This window comes from Octodon degus, unplaced genomic scaffold (genome assembly GCF_000260255.1).
Source record: "Octodon degus isolate 3935 unplaced genomic scaffold, OctDeg1.0 scaffold00007, whole genome shotgun sequence".
Taxonomy (NCBI): Eukaryota; Metazoa; Chordata; class Mammalia; order Rodentia; family Octodontidae; genus Octodon; species Octodon degus.
Window position 1 is genome coordinate 8,915,842 of NW_004524583.1, and position 20,264 is coordinate 8,936,105.

The window sequence follows — 20,264 nt, forward strand, 5'->3', positions numbered from 1 at the left end:
AACACAGAAGAGAAAAAACCAGGAAGCACATCAGAGGACCACTGCAACAGTGCAGCAAAGGCAGAGCAGGGAGCCGGAGCTTCTGTGCCCGCAGCACTGGCCAGGGGCACGGTGACCTGGGGGGAGCGGAGCTGGCTGACAGCAGAGCATCGTCGCAGGGGCAGGTAGAACAGGCCAGGAGGCACTGAAGACAAGGAAACGGGCACTGTAGCTGTGGCCCAGGGTGTCACATTAACTCTTCCAAGGGACAAACTCACTCTTCCTTTGGAAGCAAGCCACACCAGGCTTTGCTTCATTGGAAGAAAGGAGCTGGGAAGAGGGATGAAATCAGCAAGGGAGAGCTGGGAAGAGGGAAGAAATCAGTAAGGAAGAGGGGAGGAATGGAAAAGGAGGAAGCAAGAGTGGGAACCAAACAAGTTTTTACCAAACTTGGTTTCTACCAAGACTTTTGCAGTAGTAAGGCTTGGGCCACAGGCCTTCCACAGCTCCCTCTGACCAGGAGCACAGTGAACAAGAGCAACGGCAGCAGGGCACCAGGTAGGCAAGGTCTCTGCTAAGTGTGAGCCCTCTCCCCAGGTCAACGAGCAACACAGCTCCACCAGTTTTGTTCCAGTCTTGTTCCTCCTGTGGGTGAAGATCTCTTGGGTCACTGGCTCCAGCTCAGACCCCAGCTCTGGCCATGCCACCCCTTTCTCAACTCAGCCCAGACATCACTCTCCTCATATTTTCCCCACAGAGTCATCACAAACCCATCAGCTCTGCTCCCCAAGGTCTGTGCGGGTGCCTCTGAGAGCCACTTTTGTTGTTAGCTATAGTTTGCAAGCTCTGCAGTAGTGTCAGGAGGGCCCTGGCACCCTACAGAGCTGACAAGGGCCATTTCTGATCCTTTTGTACACAAAAAACACTCCCCAAACTAACCTGGCCAGCCCACCACCACCTCTTGCAAGACTAATATATGTGTAGCTTCCCAAGTGCACAAATTTTATAAGCTCTGAAAATCTCACAGTATGCTGGGGCTCTCAAGGTTTGTGCCTTTACCAAGCATCTTTGTTAAGCTAGCACATACAGCTGCTGGTCACCTAGGTGCTGGGCACATCCAGGACAGGCACACAAGCCAGACAGCCTGAGGAACAAGTATAATCCTCATCTTGGCACTGTCAAAACAAAAGCAAAGCAGAGAACACCACTCAGCCACTCAGTGACCACAAACACATTACAAACCTCTTTGAGGTCTGTGAGATGAAGTTGTTAGTCCCTCCCTCAGAGAGCTGACGAGACGATCTAACAATATAACACAGGCTTGCTGGCCTCTCACAGGGCACCAAGTCAGCCAGCACCCTTCCTACTTGCAAGCTGTCCTGTACTTGCAACCCTCCCTGCCTCTCTGCTCTACCTGGATGAATGTTCTGGGTCCTGGGCTCACTGGCAACATGCTGATGCTTCAGATCCCAGTGCAAAGGAAGCCAACCATTACAGAGAAAGTGAGACGCAAGCAACCATTACCTTGAACAGCAAAGACATTTATATTTACTTCAGTGGCTATAAAAGACACCATAAAATATAATATGCACCATGCATCCTCATGATTAATAACAGATCTAGCAAATTATTCTTGCAGGTCCCTGGGTACATCTAACTAGTCACAAAGAACAATTAATTCTTTCAGGAAATAAAAGAGTAGGAAATCATTTCTGATCACTAGAAAGTCTACTTGTTATAGTATGAATAAAAAGAACAGAAAACGAGACTCAGACTCAGGGTTTCCTATAGGGGTAGAGTGAGGTAGAGCAATATCAGAGAGATTCAAATACAATTACCACCCGGGACCACAGGTGTGCAGGGAGCTAGGACCTCGCAAACCTGAGATCTCAGGGGCCTGGAGATCACACAGACACAGGAGTTAGAGCAGGGATTTGGGGGTGTCCCAGAAGCAGGAGCAGAGGGAGGGGCAGCCTGCAATGCAACAGGTGAAGACAGAATTCAAACAGGCAACATGAGGTTTCCAAATGGAAACCCAGCCGTAGTGACTGAAGTTTCAGCAAAAGGAGGGAGGACTCCAGAAGGACTGGGAAGGCCCGGTGGGACCCCAGGCTGGAATCAGAACCAGAGCCATCAACTAAGGGCCAGAGGGTAAGTCAGGAAGTGGTTAGGAGAACAACAAGGTACCTAGCTCACAGGAAATGAGGTTGAGACGTAGGAGAAAATAAGCTCCCAGCCCTGGTCTTGACAAATCTAATCAAGTTCTTAGTCTTGGAAGGAAAGCTAAACCTCCCAAGAAGCGGCCCACTACAGAAGGAGTCCTACTGCCTGGCAGGATTAAAAGAGCAAGGAGCTTGGTCCTCGGTGCTCATGTGCACCACCCAAGCCTCGGCCTTGCTCTCCTAGGTCAACCAAGTGGAGCTGTCCACCCTTGGCTAGGGCCAGGGACACACGCAGAATGGTACATGCTGGAGTGAGGCAGGGACCAAGTGAGTCAGGATGCACAGACCCCCAAAGGCTAAAGAGGACTTACAGGAATACAATACAAATAATACTAAAGAGAGCGCCACGATGGCAGTGAACCCACAGCTGCCCAGGGTCAGCCCTCAGATGGCAAACTGCTTTGCTCAGGTGTGACACCTCTGGGAAGGGTCATGAAAGGATAGTGAGTCTGTCCTGCAGCAGTTTTAGAGGCAATGGTCATCTCCAACAAAATCAAACTCCCTGCCCTCAGTAGCACACATGGTCAATACTGACGGCAGAAGTGGTTAATGGAAATGGGGATGATGGCCAAGCCAATGGCACACACAGGAATAGGAGAGGAGGCTGCTACAACTTCTCCCAAGGAAGAAGAGCCTGTTCCACGGCACAGCCTGTAGGCCCTGAGACGGGGGCCGCAGCAAGCCTAGCGGTTCCAAAGGTGGGGCGTCCTGGTGCATGGACAGTGACCCTGAGACCGCAGAGCACCGCAGGACAGACAGCAGGGCCAGGGTGGAGATGGGGAACAAAGGAAATACAGTGAAAAGTCACCAGAAAGAAGTCAGCAAACCCACTCAGTGTGGAGCAGGAAAGAGCCGGCAAAGCAGGGCCGAGAGCCAGCTGACCAGTCTCAGCCCCTTCACATGCAGAATGAGTTCATAAATGCTGATCTGCCATAAACTAACAGCCTCGCCGAAAGCGATGTGGGTCCTCGTGAAGAATGAGCGGGCATTCTTCTTCTTGTGCCTGGAGGGGTGGGGAGAGAAAAGAGAGGAGGAGGTAAGAAATACCAGGTCTGCTTAGGCAGAAAGCCTGCTTAGGCAAGCTTAGGCAAAGCTCAGGGACCATGGTTCAATCCCCAGCATCACATGCCGTGCCAGCCACAATAAATAAATAAATAAATAAATAAACAAACAAACAAACAAGCAAATAAAATAAAGATGGTGGCTTCAGCTGACTCAGGAGCTCCTTGCTCCTGGGCTCTGCTCTTGGCGAAATGATCATCACAAACCTGAGGAACTCAGACGCTCCAAAGGAGTTATTTAAGTGAGCTGGGTAAGCAAAAGTGCTTGTTTCCCAGGGCATCCCAGGGCTTAAGACGGCCAATGGGTAGACCATTCCAATGATTCTTTTTGCAAAAGTATAGCAAACATGTGCTAATCCAGAATTTTCCAAACTTAAATGCAATCAAACTTTCTGAGCAGAAGAATCATTTAGAAACCTGCTCAGGTTATCTGAGGGTGTTAAGGCCAATACAGATGAGCCCAGAACAAATTCTTCTGGGCCCAAAACAAGACACAAGAAAAATTGTGTTTATGATGATGACCTATGCAACATTATACCTCCTAAACTCTCAGAGGAAGAATAAATTGTGGCCAGCCCTCTTAGTATGCAGTATATTTTGCTGTCCTCTCACTTGATATTTGATGTGGGTACATGATATATGTGGTCAAATCTCTTAGCTTCCCAGGATGATCCATGGCCTGCCAGGATGGGTGGGCTGGGCCCAGACAACGAGTCAGGCCCCCTCTCTTCATGAGAACCTTCCAGCAGAGCAGGCCTTTCACCACACTACCTGCAGGGCCAGAACCCTCAGCCTCTGGAGCTGTAGCGCTGAGCAAGCACCCCTCTCATCATCAACACTCCAAGGGCACCACAGATCCAGAGAGCTGGGATTCCTGGAAAGCTTACCGACCACACTTTCCCAAGTCACAGTCAAGAAAAAGAGCACTAACCTGGCTGGTTGGCTGTCCCAGGGCCAATAAGATGGGGTGACACCAATTCCAGGGGATCCCTGGATAGGCTGAGGCTCTCAGAGAACATTTTAAACTGATTGTAAGGGCCAGGAATATAGCTCAGCAGCACAAGGGCCTGCCTGGCAAGCACAAGGTCCTGAGGTCTATTCCCAGTACCAAGAAAACCTGATGCTAAGACCTGTCTGAAGACTGAATAGGGAAGATGAGGTCTTAGGATCTACCACTGAATAAGTACAGGTGACTCCCTGGACCACCCAAAGGCACTGCCCTGAGGCATCTGCCAGCTTGCTGAAGCTAACTGCCCCCATCTTTCTCTCCTCAGAGTGATTCGAGATTGGGACAGACAGGTAGGACCCCATGGACCAGTGGGGAAAGGAAAGCCAGGCAGCCTTGGGGAAGGCTGCGGGGAGCAGGGGGACAGAAGTAGGAGCCCATACTCACTTGGCCAGTGCTCTGACACAGCACCGCGACATGTTGAGGAAGGAGCTGGCACTGGCGCGGGTGCCCAGGGCAGCCTCAATGCTGCGCAGCAAGTCGTTGGTCTTGAGGATGAGCAGCATCTGGCGTGGTACATGGTTGAGGAGCTGGCTGATCTGGGGCAGGTAGCTAGCCGCATTGCTGCGGATCTCTGAGTCCTTAGGCAGCAAGAGGGAGACAGAAGCAAATGGTTCATGCAGGAAGAGGGGATGAGAGTGGCAGAAGCCTCAGGCTGGAGCTCCTAGCACAACTGTTCCAGAGAAGCCTCCCCAAGGGAAGTCTGGCCTCAGTGGGCTTTTGGGCCTAAAGACCTGGATAGGAGGACCTGGCTCCACCGTTAGGCAAACAGTGGGTGCAGCACAGCAGCACAGATGGCTGGCCAGGTGACTCCCCAAGGGTTCTGTGCTGGCCAGCTATTTCAGGAGATCTGCAAGCAGAGTCACATCCCTCATCAATGAACTCAGGCTGATGAAAGTCCATAGATCTAAACATCTGCCTCCAACACAACTCTGAACTCCACCCCACACCCTGCTCCCCACTACAGCCACCTGCTGCCCACATGCCACTGTTGTTCACTACCCCTACACTGGAACCAATCTCATTCTGCCATTACCTGAGGTCCTGAAGCCCCCAGAGTAGGGTGCTGGGCTGGTGCTGGATTCTGGGAACAGCTAGACTTCCCTTCCTTCCCAGTCCCTGAGCTCTGTATGGATCTAGGCAGATAACCACCCAGCCAGAATTCTGGGCCTCCCAGTGTGGCTCTGACCCTTTTTGGTCTCTAAAAAAAAAAAATGATGATAGTGGTGGTGGAGGTGGTGGTGGCAGTGGTGGTGGTGGTGGTGGTGGTGGTGGTGGCAGTGGCCAGCACATACTGGGAAATTATCAAGTAAACCAGGTATTTTCAAAATGCTATAGTATAAATTTATTTAATCCTCATAATGGGTCTATCACATTTCATGTATTATCCCCATTTCTTATGGTATAGATCACAAATGTCCCCCAAAAGACCATGTGTTCAGAGGTCAGGCTCTTAAGTGATGAATCCACTGATGATTTCTAATTGAATGTGGACTCTGAGTACTCATCCCCCATCACGTGATTGGTGGAAGCAGGGACATGTGATAAGTTCCTCGCCAATGAGACATAAGGACAAGTCTGTTGGTGATTTCTGGGAAAGGGCTTTTTTTTTTTTTTTTTTTTTTTTTTGAATGCCTTTTAATTTTAGGGGTCTACAGGGTGTCCAGGGTCTCACTACTAGATCAGCTCGTAGTGATCCACCTGTTAGCCTCCCAAGAGCTGAGATTACAGGCACGCCACCACACCCAGTCTCAACAGCCATCTCAGCATGCCCGCGGGGCACGCCCAGGATGATATCTAGGGACCTGCTTGCAGGCATTTTAATCCGCTGAGCTGTTTGGCCGGCTCTTGGGAAAGGGTTTCTTGCAATTAAAGAGTGACACAGGAGAGGGACTAGCTCCTGATTCCGGTCTCTGGCCAACACTGAATAAAGATGTGAAGCTGGGGACAGACCCTGCCACCTTACAACCATGACAGGAGAGCCAAGGGAATCCTAGGAGTGAGCCAGCCCCCCAGGATCCCCATTATGGTTCGTGTTTAGTTATCCCCCCTAAAGCCTCATGCAAGTCATGGGGCAGACGCGGTGCAAGAAGTAGCAAGCAGCTTGAGGGGCGGGGCCAGAGAACCAGGGCAGGGCTCCAGGGGCGGGGTCAGAGGACCAGGGCGGAGCTCAAGGGGCGGGGCCAGAGAGGCTTGAACCGTTAAGCGGGCAGCCTGAGCTCTGCCCACCCCACCCCCCTGTCTGCAGTCTCTCTGAGGTATGGAGAGGGTCATCCTGGACATAGTGGCACCCCAGCCTCTCCTCCAGAACCTTCAAAGCAGGGCATCAGTGTCTGATTGAGGCCGCCCGGGGCAGAGAGATGTTTGTAGAGGACAGAAGCATTGACTCTCCCTCTGGAACAAATAAAGCTCCGAGGTCTTGCTCCTAATTCAGGTTGTTTTAAACTATGAAACCTCCAGTAACTGTGAGCTAAACAAATCTTTCCTTCCCTCATTTTAAGTGTCAGGTATTTGTCCCAGCAACCAAAGAAGAGTAAGACAACCCCCTGACTGGAGAGAATAAATTCCTCATTGCTTAAGCCATGTGTAGGAGGCAGGGCCTGTTGGAGGAGAAAGCCACTGGAAGTACAGCCTTGAAGGGTGACTCTCGTTCTGGGCTCCTCTCTCTTGGGCTTTGTCTTTTGGCCCTGGATGCCATGAGGTAAGCGACTGTCCTCTGTCACGCCTTTCTGCCATGGAGTCTGCCTACCTCTAAAGCCATGAACCAAAAGAGACTACTCCTCCTTTAAGTTGTATCTGTCAGGTCCTTTGTCCAGGAAATGGAAAGCCAACCACTTGAGATGAGGAAACGGTGGCACTGAGAGGTCAAGTAACCTGTCCAAGACCACAGCTCATCAGTGATGTGTCAGGATTTCAGCCCAGGCAGCCCCGCTCCTGAGGCCGCACCTTCTCAATCCAGTTACAATGCCTCTCCACCTATAGCAGAACAGCGTGACCCTGAGCAAGTCCTTTCAATTCTTTCAACTTCCTAGCAGCCCAGACAGTCACAAGGGACAAAGCACAGCCAAGCATCCCACGCCAGCTGAAGTCTTTCCAAGGGCCAGGCACTGCTGCCCAAGGCTGCCTTCTGCAGCACGAGCAGAACCCACAGTCCTCTGAGAAGCATGAGAATGCTGCTGATAACCAAGCTGCTGGGAAACTTAAAATGTCCCTCTGGCAGGAGCTATCAGACTGGAATATTTCCACACAAGCCAGGCACCAAGAGGTAGTCCACTACCACAGCTATAGGTCACCCTGCTTGAATATAAAGGCTCTCTATGGGTCTCCCCTCCACCAGGCCAGAACTGGTCTGCTGACACCCCTCTCAGTCCAAACACGAGGCACCCATGCCCCCCAGGTGCCCTCACTGGTAACTCTCAGACCAACAAAGCTGCAAGCTTGGGCATGGTCTGGCGGTGAGTATCTGCAGTACACTGCTAGGCATCTATGCAACAGCTACTACCTTTTTCCTTTATTAAAAAGAACTCCAGCTTTCACTTGACTCCTTGGGGTTACACTCTTCAGGGTGACAGAGCTGCTTACTACCTGCAAAAGGAAATCTTGACTGTTCACAGCCAAGATGGGCTCTGAGACTCATCAACCCACCATGTGATTGGTGGAGGTAGGGACATGTGATAAGTTCCTGGCCAATGAGACATAAGGACAAGTCTGTTGGGGATTTCTGGGAAAGGGCTTCTTGCAGTTAAGGAGTGACACATGAGAGGGAATAGCTCCTGATTCCTGTCTCTGGTCATCACTGAATAAAGATGTGAAGCTGGACCTAAGTTTGCAAACCAAAAATTAGAGAAAAAGAAGGGCTGCAAGGACAGCCAACATTTTGGCCCTAGCCTTTCAAGGTCAGTGAAGACTCTGGACACAGGAGAACCTGTACTGTAACATCATGTAACTCAGTTGTATCCCAAATTTTCTGATCAATGAGATTATGGGACCACAGAGCAACGTGATCGATGACATAGAGTGTGTGTAAGGAGAGTCACCTGGAGAGAAAACATTCTCTCAGGCTTTCACAGAGAGCAAACTGGTCAAGAAATGGCCATGACTCATCCACATGGCTGACACTGACAAAGTATCTGCAAACTGTGGTACAGGGTTACAGGATAAATCCTGAGGGGACTTGACTTACTTTATCAGATACAAAAGTTACATTTCTAGTTACATAGGTCTTGCTTTATCCTGGTCTTAACAATCCAGCAGAAAAGTATAAAAATGAGGTATAAAAAGTAAAGCCATATTAATATTCTGTGCTGTGAATGGCTCAAGTCAACAACTTCTGACATTGCCAGTCGTACAGATAACCCCTACTATTATGGACCTCTGGACTATATTGGATTATTTTGCTGAATTCACATACCTACAATATTTAAATGGCAATGAAATACCCATCTTTAACAAAACTAAACAAAAAAAAGGGGGATACAAAGGAAGGACCATTTTGTATCTGCATAAACAAAATAGGATAGATATACAGCTACTTTCTCTTAATTCAATGAGAAGAAAGATTTGTACTAATAGTATTTGGACAGGATATCATGTCTGCATCTTATATTATGAAGAACCACTAAGAAGATAACAATATACAATGTATTAATTACTGAAACTGTCCTATTAATTGGTTTTGAAACTGTCTCATTGCTGTCTGTTTCTCAATAAAATTAATAAAAAATAAAAAAAAAATTTTAAATATGTGAAGCTGGGGACAGCTGCTGCTGCCTTACAACCATGACAGGAGACCCAAGAGAATCCCAGGAGTGAGCCACAGTCCCAGAACTCCCCTGCCTAGAAAGAACAAATTCCTCACTGTTTAAGCCATGTGTATGAATAGAAAATATCCCTCCTGATACTCTTGTCAGGGTTCCCTCATTCTCAGTTTTCTTCCAGCATGAACTGAGCCTCCATCACCTCTGGGTCTGGAAGCCAGGGCCAGCCTCCTAACTAACTGCCCTGTGGTACATGTGCCCCATTTCAGAGGGATACATAAAAACAGCAGTCATGAGCATTTTCTTCTCCTGCTGCAAGGCTATTAAAGGCTTTGCTTTGTAGCAAGTGTTGTAATTTAGAGCTCATCACCCAAAAGTCTCATATATTCAGAGGTGGGGCTTTCAGAAGTGGAGCATGGGATGCTCTACTCATCAGCAGATTAATCGACTGCTCGGTGTACTACTAGGGGGCAGCCTGGTCAGCGGAGGTGAGTCATCAGGGCTGTGGGTATGTCCTCGTCCCTGGCCCTTCTTGCTCTTCTTCCTGGGTGTCATGAGCGGAACAGCCTTCCTCCATCGTGCTCTTCTGCCACGCTATCTCAGCCTTGGAGCCAGCTAACCACTGAGCTCTCTGGAACCATGAGCCAGAATAAAGTGCTCCTCCCTAAGTCGTGCACATCAGGTATTTTGTCACAGGGATAGGGGAGAGGCTAGTACACTAAGAATGAACTTAAACTTCGCTTCAATGTTTACAGGGCCCCATGAGATCCTCTCCCTGCCCAGAGTGCCAAATTCTTCTCTCCTCCTCACCACACTCTAGACCACACCAAACTCTGCTTCCTCTAGGCTGCGATTACCTGTTTGTTCACTTACCTATGTGTTTACTTGTTTACTGTCTGCCTCCCTCACCCAAAGTGCAAATTACACAAAAGCCTTGTCTGTTTGTGAATCATGAGATCCTCAACATCAAGCCCAGGGCTCGGCAGAAACAAATGTTTATGGGATAAATGAACTTCCAGCACTGTGGGTAGGCATGTGCCCTGCATTATCAGTAGGACAGAATAATTGTCCCTGCCAACTCTACTTCACAAAAGAAGAGACTGCTGCTCCAACTCTGAGATGATGAGCTTCAAGGCTGTGCAGTAAGTGCTTATCTTACCGCCTAACTTACTGGAAAATGACACCAACTTATAGGAACATGAAACCAAGAGAGGGGTCTTTGAAACCATGTGAGACTTTGGCTTCAGACATTCCTAAAGTCACCAGCCACCAATCAGCTTGCAAGGGAGGACCTTGAGGCCCAAAGGGGTGACAAGAATCCCCAAGGTTATGCCACCAAGAAGCAATGCTGAAACTAGAGCCCAAATTTCCCATGGCACATGAATAACTCTGAAGTGCGGCAGGGGCCTCAGCAAGATCGCAGGTTTACCTACCACTGAGAGACAAGCCAGGCTGGGGGGGCCTGGAAACTGACAAAACAGAAGGGACAGTCATCTTTTCCATGAAGAATGGAGAAGTCCCCTGGAAGGAAGCCTAGCTGAGCCAGGAGGAATGAGCTGGCCCTGGGCAATTCTATGGGGAGCCAAGGTGGGCGGGAGCAAGGGACAGACTCCCAGATCTGTCCCCCAACCACACTCCACAGCACTCTATCTAGGTCCACAGAGAAAGGAGCAACTGATAACAAAATAAGCAGCTTTAGTAAAAATTTTATAGGACAATGGGTCAAGCCACCCTGCTTAAGTACCACAAGGGTTTGCTCCAGTATGGAGTCTGAGAGGGCAACAGGAGACTGTGCCAGGCACAAGACAGCAGACGTGTCACCAGATTTAGAAGAGGAACAGCCCCTGAGGACTCCCAGAGCCTTGGGGGAGAACCTGAAGGAAGTCTGACATCTCACATGTGCAAGCCTGGCACTAAAGCCACCAAAGGCCAGGTTATGGCTACCTGTGTTTTCGAAGGCCTGGAGGAGACATGGCAGGCTGTCTTCCCCATCCCTCCTCTACCCGCGGACCCCACCTCTTCTCTCTCCCTACTTCTCACTGAATATAGCCCCAGTTTTTCCCCTCCCCCCACACACATCCCACCAATCGAGAATCTCAGACCCTGGACTGGAAGCATCCACAACACATCCCTGTCCCCTGCATTTGCACAGGAGCAGGGCTGGGAGGGACTACCTACCTCAGTGGCAGTGACTGGGGCATGGCTGATGCCCCTGTTAACGGAGTCCCAGGACCGGGCTGTCAGCATGCAGGCAAACAAGGGGTAGAGCTCACCAGCTCCCAGGCACTGGCTGTACCTCTTCACCTTCTCCATGTCCGTCCAGATCAGAGACTGCCACAGGTGGCAGTAATCTATGCGGAACGCTTCCGTGAGCACCTGTGGCCACAACAAGGGTAGGACCTGAGCTTCCTCTCTCCACCACAGGCCTAAGCCCTGGTACTGACCTCCACAAAGGGGGAAAGGAGGACTGTGGCTCCCCAGGATGTCTGCTTCCCCCTCAAGTATGGCCATCCTAAGGCCCAACGTCAAGTTACTACCAATTAAATAGCCCTTAGTTGAAATGCTTGGGACAAAAATACTGTAGATTTTGGATTTTGTTTAGGTTTTATAGAATATTTGATATACATAATATCTTGAGGCTATTTTAAGACTAAAAGTGAAATTAACAGCTTAAAGGTAATTTCATTCAATATTTTTAATAAATTTTGTGTATCACAATCTATGAAGCCTCTTCTTCCCTGGTTATTTTCCTGGCCTCCCTGAAAGTTAGATGAAGTGCCGCCAGATTTAGGAAAGAAGCAGTCCCTAAGGATTCCCAGGAGCCCTGGGAGAGAAACTGAAGGAACTGAAACGTGGCAGAACTTCCACTCCCCCAAAACTTCCCTGCCCACTGCCTCTGAGCCCCTTCCCCCCACTGTTGGCTGACAGCACCATGGCTTGCAGACAGACCTGAGAAGCAGAGCCTACAGACCACCCCACCCAGGGCTGGCACTGGAGCAAGCAATGACACTCATTTGAAGACTATTTGAGGGCAGCTAGCCTAACTGAATCTGATACGTGCTATTTCAGCCAGCCTTTCAGAGGAGGCTGGGACTTTGAGATGTGGAATCAGGGGTCTGGGGGAAGGAGCAGAAGATCACTGGGAAACCTCCCAGGACCGTCTTCCTCATGGAAGGTCCAAGGTTGGCAGTGAGCACCCCCAGCTTCCAGGTAGGAGCCCATGGCTGTTAAAGCCTGCATCTCATCCTGAGGTCCTGAGGATCTAATCACGAGCTAGCCAGCCCCTACCATTTCTCTGCCCTCTTTTCCACTCACTGGACTCCTTTTCTTCTGCAAGCCCCAGTCCATGCCAAGGGCAGCTCATACCCTAGGTCAGGGCTGGGCCTGCGGTTCCCTGGGAAGGCACGACATATACACAAGCACCTTTCATCATCTACATGCTGCCATGTACTGTGAAGGAGACAAGATCAATCTTGATTTTGTAGAAGGAAGCTGAACCTCAGTGAGCTCTTAGGACAGCAACACGCATGACATGTCAGTTTTCTAGTGGAGAGCAGAACCCTCTCCAGCCCCAGCCACCATGGATGTTCCCTCCACTTTATGGCGGACAGAAGACTTCAGTGGACTCTGACCCCAGGCAAGACTAGGCCATGGGGCCAGGTGAAAAAGGCTTCTCCTACCTGGTAGAGTCCATGGTCCAACAGAATAATCTCCGCTTTGCCTGTGACCGGGTGCTTCCGCACTAGCACATTGCCCGGGTGGGGGTCACAGTGCACAAAGCCATTGACAAAGATCATCTCACTGTACATCTTGCCCAGATGGCGGGAGATCTGAAAGAGAAGGAAGGCAGGTGGGACTGCTGTTCCATTCATACCTATGGGGCCTTCTTTTCTGATCTTCTACTTGGGTCCCTTCTAAGAGGAGACCAAAAGAACCCAGTGAATCTGAAAAGTGGTGATGAAAGCGATGGTTTGAGATGATTTAGTCCCTGCCTTTAGGAAGCTAGGCTCTAACTTAGTACTTCTCCACTTTAGTCACGCATTAGAATCATCTGGAACTTAGAAATGGTACCAGTCATCAGCATTTTCTCTTTTTTTTTCCACCAGTAGTTTGTCAAAGTTCCTAAGGTGATATCAATGCATGGAAGGTGAGGGAACAGCTGCTCCTCCTCCCAGGGCCAGGCTCCTCCATTCTCCCCTCTTCTCTCCCCTCCTCTCTCCCCTACTCCTCTCCACTCTTTCCCAAAGCAGAGGACAGGTTTGGGGCGCTATCCTAAGCATTCCTTCTCCACAGAACAAGGCTAGGACTGAGGATCAGGACTAGGCAACCCCGCCAGCACCCCTGGTGGCTCCAGGACAGTCCCAGGCAGCTTCAGAGTCAAGGTTCTTCTCCCCTCTCCAGCTCCCCTCCCCACCAAAGCCCAATGCTAATCTGATTTATGATGTCTGCACAGAAGAAATGACACTGGAGAGGCCATTTAAATCATCCTGTCATGCTGCTCTCCCTGCCGAGCCAGGCTTCTTATCTCTACTCCTTTTTTTTATTAAAGCTAAAAGCCTGTTTCCCACTAGGGAACAGTTGCAGAATAGAGCCAGACCTGGGCCCAAAGATGATCTACCGATGGTTTCCAGGGGACAAAGACATGCTCAAGCAGAAGCAGATGCACAGGACACTGGCTGCCTCGGCCTTCCTTTCGGTTTGGTTAGATCCCATGGTCATTAACAAACATTCCAGCCCAATAAGAAGAGCTGGGGCTCAAGAGCTGGGAAGCACAGGATTAGTATCTTTCCTTAACCTACAAAGCCCTACACGGGCAGGCCTTCCCTCCCTCCCTGGTCTCACTGCACACCATGCTACATTCCCCCTTTGTCTTCCCAGTCATCCCTGTGCCCTCCCACCACAGGGCATTTGTGCATGCAATCTCCACTGCCAGAGCATTCCTCCCACTTCCTCGGTCACAAGGCCCAGGCCCTGCCTTTCCTCCTATCCTAGATCAGATCACCTCCCAGAAGAAGGCCCCCTAACCTCCCAGACTAGAAGAGGTTTGCTCACCACACACTCTCATAGGACAGTGCTTTTCTTTCATGGCACTGGCAATTATTTGTATGATTACTTGATTAATGACCATCTAGCCTGCTATCATAAACTCCCAAGGCAGCAGGAACTAGCTCTGTTTTGTTAAACAGCTTTATTGAGGTATAATTTATATAGCATAGACTGGCTCTATTATGTATGCACTTGCTTGTAGCAGAGCCAAACACATGAATATAAGACTGTATCCAACATGAGTGAGACCCTTAGTTCTCTGTGGTCTTCTGGGATTCCATGTTCCTATGTCTAATGCTTGTCCTAACCTCATTATTCTCCTCTGAAACCAAATCAGTTAGAGCTGGAACCAAATTACATAATCAAGAATAACCCTATCTTTGAAACAGTAGCTGACATCCTTACTAACAGCTGTAAAGGGTATAATAATGACCCCTGGCTTGCAAATGCAGAGCTGAGACTCAAGATTAACTTGACTATTCATGGCTAGAAAAAGGCACACCCAAGATTCAAAAGGGGTGTAACCCCACAGCCCTCTACGAGGCTCACACCTACTTTTGCACATTTCAATTGAGCTTTGTGACCTTAAACAAGTTATTTATACCCTCGTGAAATAGACACAATAACAGTGCTACTCTAAAGGGTAGCCACAGCGGTAGATCAGAGCATCACAGTGCTTGTGACCTGGTGACCTCTCCTACGTGGCCCTCTGGTGGTTCTTACTGATTCCTCATAGCACTTCATGAAGTGGGTAGACTCAGCTCACTATTAAGACCCTGGGCCCTGCCGCCACATCAGTAGTCAGGTGCCTTGGGGGAGATCAACCCCCTTGTGCTTAATGTCTACTCACATGAAAACGAGCCTTTGCCCCAGATCAAGTTCTCAGACAGACAGAGAGTCTGAGTGTCCCAGGGCTACCATACTATTTCCTTGGAGAAGGGGTCTCAGCCAGAGCTGGTGCTGGGTGAGTGAGGGAGTCCCCACCTCTGTGCCACCAAGAGCCCTCTTGTTACACTCCTTGGAGCTCCCTGGAGCCATGCTTTGAAAGGCTCTATCTGCCAAACCAATTGCATTTATTAAGTAATCATTCATTTTTATTTGTCAAGGATGCATATAAGGTCCAATCAGGGCTTCTGATCAGCCCAAGATAAGCAGGGCAGCCAGACTGAGCTGACGGAATTCTAGCCAAAAAGCAGAGAAATGACATTTCATTTAGTCTGGGCAGACCTGTCATGGGGAGATGTATGATCTCCCTTAAGCTTTCTGAAATATTGCTAATCGCTCTGGGCCCCTTATTACTACATTGAAAGATGGCCCCCAGGGATGTGGGGACTCAGGGTGCAGGAGCCCTTTTCCATGAGGACCTTCTACTGAGCTGCTTCAGTAGAAGGAGGGAGGGGTCTGAATGCTGCTGTATACACACTTGGATGTTTGTTTTAACCATATGCCACTAGGATGGACAGATATAGAAAGCAAAGAAAGCACACGAACTAGCCTAAGCCAGCACACAGTGCTGGAGCCTACCACCTTCGGCACGAGTGGCATGGGGACAGAGGGTCAAGGCACCTCCCTTGATACTTAGAAAAAAGATGAATACCCAGGACCGCTGTCAAGTGTTCTTGTCATCAAGTTAAAAACACAGCTCATACAAATACGCAATGGCCATGTGTCAAAGGTTCCTTAACTGACTAACAAGAAAGCAAGTAAAAAGGCAGAACTCATTCAAAAGGAATTCTGAGGAAGCAGGAACTCAGGGATGTAAACAAGAGCAAGAGACTAAGCTTTCAGATGAAACAGAGGCGGGTTATTGTCTGATGATGCATTTAAAATATCAACCTCTAGGGTTATCTTTTCTACTGGACAGAAATTATTTGCATCTCTACTGGACAAAATCTCCACGTTGATGTATGACTTCAGTCTGAAGCCTTAATTAATTGTCAATAACAAAGTCAAACAAAAGTACATTTCCCTAGATATTAAAAAGTTGGGGACAAGAGAGACTGGCTGAACAATGGCCAAGAGCAACTTTGAAAGGGCACACTACACTCTTCCAGCCTTCCAAGTTCTGGAATGATTTTTCTTAATGTATTTTAGAGCTGTTGTGCAATCAATCTGTCCACAGAGGGCAGGGAGCACCCCTACACACCTACCACAGGCATGCAGGGCCCAGGAGAAAATGCAAGGCTCCCACTGGGCACACAACACTCTCTCCCACCCTTTCCATGTGACGTTACTACACCCTCCACTACAGAACGGACAGCTGCATCCCTATGCTGCCTCTGCCCCACTAACAAGGACCTGTGCTCAAAGATAAGAAAAGGCACCCTTGCTGAGCAGTCACAGTGAAGGTGCTGTACCACATACTCAGCACAGATGAGCTCAGCACCCACAGACATCCCCTACAGGAAACGCTCCTTTTCCCAGCAGGGGAAAGGAGCCTCATGCCCTGGTCAGCAATTAGGAGGCCAGGAGCCCTCACTGTAGAGAACTGTCCTGTCTCCCGGCCTCTCCAGCCCCAGGAAGCTCCGGAGGCAGGCAGGGGCTGCCCCAAAACTTCCTAAAGGCATCCCTGGGTCCAACAAGGTGTCCATTTCAAGCAAAGGATTCCTGCAGGAAACCCTAGACAGGTGCCTGGGCTGAAGCTGTATGTAGCTCGGTGGCAGAGCACTTCCTGGTATGCTCAAGGCCCTGGATTCCATCCCCAGCACTAAAAAAAAAAAAAAAAAAACTGATCAGGCAGCTAACCAAAGCACAGTGTTAACTAACTCCATGGTACTGTGCCATTTAGGAAAAAAGGTACTAAGTCTTTTAATTGTTCCTTGTAAAAAGAATATGCCACTCACAAGTGATTTCAGTAATTATACAATGCCTTTATTCTCTAACAGTAGGGAAGGGGGAAAAAACCAGGACTCTATAAAAAGGCTTGGTAAAGAATTAATTTAGTAAATAATACTTAAGTCAAGGAGTTATTTTTGGATTTTTCTCAAGACTTGAATTGGCTGAAAGTACTTTAATTATTCTATAATTGCATGAATTAATTTATTCCCACCCCCAAGGGAAAGTCTATTTATGTTCCTGAGGGGCGTCATGGAAGCAAGGCCAAGATCTCTGGAAAAAACAGGAGGTTGGCTAGAATATTAATAATCACACACGTCGACCTGTATTAAGCAGAAGGAGGTTTGTCATTCACACTTTCTTTACCCATCTCCCAGTTTCTGCCCAGACCTCTGCCTACCTCCTCTCCAGGAAGCACCACGAGGGCAATGCTGGGGAACCTTCTAGAACTTTCAATGGTAACAAACAGCCAGCTGTAGCATGCGTGCCACAGGTTCGCCACCACTGGGCTAGCGTACCACTGAGATCAAGCTTACTGATGGCTGGGCGTTGATCTTGGACAAATGAATGCGGAGACAAGGTCTCACACCACAGGTGGCCGAGAAGATTCTCTGTTCTCAAGGGTGATGCTGGGAGAGGCCAGGAAGAACAGAGCAGGCTCAGGCTAGTCCCAGAAACCTGAGCAGGGGACTCTTACAGCACTTTGGGCACCTGGGAAAGCCTCTCTAGGGTAGGCCTGACCAACCTGTCCTCCAGGAGTCTCACAGAGGGGGCATAAGGCCAAGAAAGGCTCATCAATTGTCCTGTTAAAGATTCTCCTTAAGTCACCCTGGACCCAGAGGAGGCAGGATTAGACCTAGAAGCCATGTTATGGGAAGACACAGGCAAAGAGAGGAAAAGCTGCTGGTACCTCGTAGCTCCTGCCTTGGAGTACAAGTCACTCCAGAGAAAGAGTTTCATATCCTCCCACCTTAGTGGGACTGACTGAAAATGGAGAGAGGGATTCTTCTCTCCCTGCTCTCTGGGGCTGGCAAAAACTATCCTGGTGCCACCACAGAGGGGCTGAGGGTTGGAATCCTAGGAGATTTAATTCCTCATGCAGTACATGTACACTGGGCCCAGCATGCACCAAGTGTTTCATGTTTTCGTCATCAGACGGTCCTATGGATCACTTTCTGGTACCCCACTTAAACAAGAAACGGGAACATAAAAGGCTGAGTCATTCCCCAAAGTGACACAACTTACAAGTGCCAGCACCACAACTCTAAAGTAACACCATTGCCATTCCCAATACCTCCGCTATGAGAAGATGAAGCACCAGGAAGCCGTCCTAGGCCCCTGGGGCCCTGGGCCGCTGCAATAGCCAGGAGCTCCCAAGAAGGAACGGAGGCCACACAATGGGAGGGGAGATTTTATTCTTTCTACTGAGTTCTCCCAGGATCTTGTGGTGCTGCATCTCCAAGTAACACAGAGCCAGAGAAACCCAGCATGTAGGAGTAGTGCTGAGCAAACATGAACACATCACAGTCAACAGAGTTGGGGGCAGAAATAGGGAATCAAGGACAAACTTGGGCAGAGCTTTCAGCGGGGGCAGCGGCACGACTTGACTGATGACTCTTACTCAGTCTCCAACTCTACAAATGCACACAACTCACAGATGGACGACACAGGAGGGAGCAGAGGATTTTCAAAGATCCATGGAGGAACCTGCACCCAGCGAATGATGCCCTCATGAATTGTGAGCTCCCAGAGCCTCACGGCTTGCGAAGTTCACATCGTGGCTCTGAAGAGTCAGCACTGTGATTCCTCCGACTGCGCAGATGAGCAGACTCAGACTCCCAGGAACTCACCCACGCTGACGGGCACAGTCAGACACACCCCCAGGTTCCCTGACTTGGACACCCTCTGCCCTTCCTACCCAGTACCCCGTCTCCGTCACACACTGTCCATGCCTCCTCTGCAGCACTTAACACACAGCACCTGCAATACAAGGTGGATCTGAGACCCTCTCGCTGCTCCTGCAATGGCAGAGAATGGGTTTTTAAACTACTGAGAAGAAGCAACGTGGCAAGCGCTTCTGGCTCAGCATGGCACACAAGCCCCGCCACTGACTCTATTCCCTCAGCAGCCCCACTGAAGCGAGTCTGAAGGAAGAAAAGAAGGCAGAGAGCCCACCACAACAAGTGGGAGGACCAACAACAGCAGACAAAACAAGACAAGCACAACTGTGTAGCTTTGGCGATGGGGTAGCTCCCAAGAAAATAGCCTGCGAGAATGCATGGAGCCTTGCGCCAGCAACAGGAGGCTTTATGGTTACTACCTCAGAGCCCCATGGAGGCTCAGGTGCCCCTGGCACCCCCGAAAATGGGATTTGGGGCTCCCGCAAAAGGATTAGTTGAAGGACTTTACAAGTGCAAGCTGAACCCACAGGACCCCTCCCAACCCTGATAGAAGACGGCCATTTACCCTCTGGACAGGGCAACAGACAAGGCACAGCCCACACAGGACAGTCCCTCAGAGGGCCACATCACGATGGCTTAGGAACCCCACAGCCCTCTCCCTGGCCATTTTCCATGGTGTCTCTCTTGAGCCCCCTCCCTGGACTTACTCCCAGTCCTCGGAAGCAGGACTGTCTACCCAGCAGGCCTCTTGTCATCTGTCCCTCCTGCCCCTAACTCCCTGACTCTGTCACCTTTCCCTTGGCTAATTTCATGCCAATTAAATTGGGCTGAGAATACACACTCACTGAAATCCAATTAACCTTCGATAAAGGTCCCACAATCAATAGTGCTTCTTTGGCTTGAGGAAGCTCCATCCAGCCTGGAAAAGCAGGCTCCGGCACGACCTTTACTTTTAATGAGATCAATGACAGTCACTGTCACCAGCTCTTAAAGTGATTGGCAAATATGATCACCAGGTCAGGCTCTGTGTAACATCTGCTTCTGGGCTCTGCCACACAAACAAATGAGGGCCCTTACAGGCTGCCACCTCCCCAGGCCCATACTCCTCCACAGGTGAGCACACCTGGCAGCGCCACCTCATGCCTGGAGGTACGAACAGCAGGTGAGCTCTGAAGGATGACCTGGGTCCGTGCTTCAAGACGGGGTGAGGGGTTGGGGCTCTTCTGAGCTTCAGAGAGTGAGCAACCTGGAGAGTCAGTTAAAGTGAAGATCCTTCAGCCCTGCACAATCCTTCCCACCCCAGATTCCGACGGATAAGTTGCAGTAACACCCAGAAACCCGCACTGGGGAGGACGCTCTCCTCATGCTTCTGGAGAAGTTTTTTATTTTTTTATTTTTTTTATTGAGAAATAAATATGAATGAGAGAGTTTCACAGCTGATTAATAGGACAGTTTTG

General features: G+C 49.5%; 1 protein-coding gene across 1 annotated transcript in view; it reads right to left on the bottom strand.

Annotated features, from left to right (window-relative positions):
* Nucleotides 1-347: 347 nt before the first annotated feature.
* Nucleotides 348-20,264, bottom strand: part of Adck1 (aarF domain containing kinase 1) — a 123,264-nt gene continuing 103,347 nt past the window's right edge. Inside the window, exons 8-11 of the mRNA XM_004624889.2 lie at nucleotides 12,706-12,855; nucleotides 11,204-11,401; nucleotides 4,656-4,849; nucleotides 348-3,204 (exon numbers count right to left, since the gene is read on the bottom strand). Coding sequence (XP_004624946.1) covers nucleotides 3,033-3,204; nucleotides 4,656-4,849; nucleotides 11,204-11,401; nucleotides 12,706-12,855 — 714 coding nt within the window. The 3' untranslated portion in view covers nucleotides 348-3,032. The remainder of the gene's footprint in view (nucleotides 3,205-4,655; nucleotides 4,850-11,203; nucleotides 11,402-12,705; nucleotides 12,856-20,264) is intronic.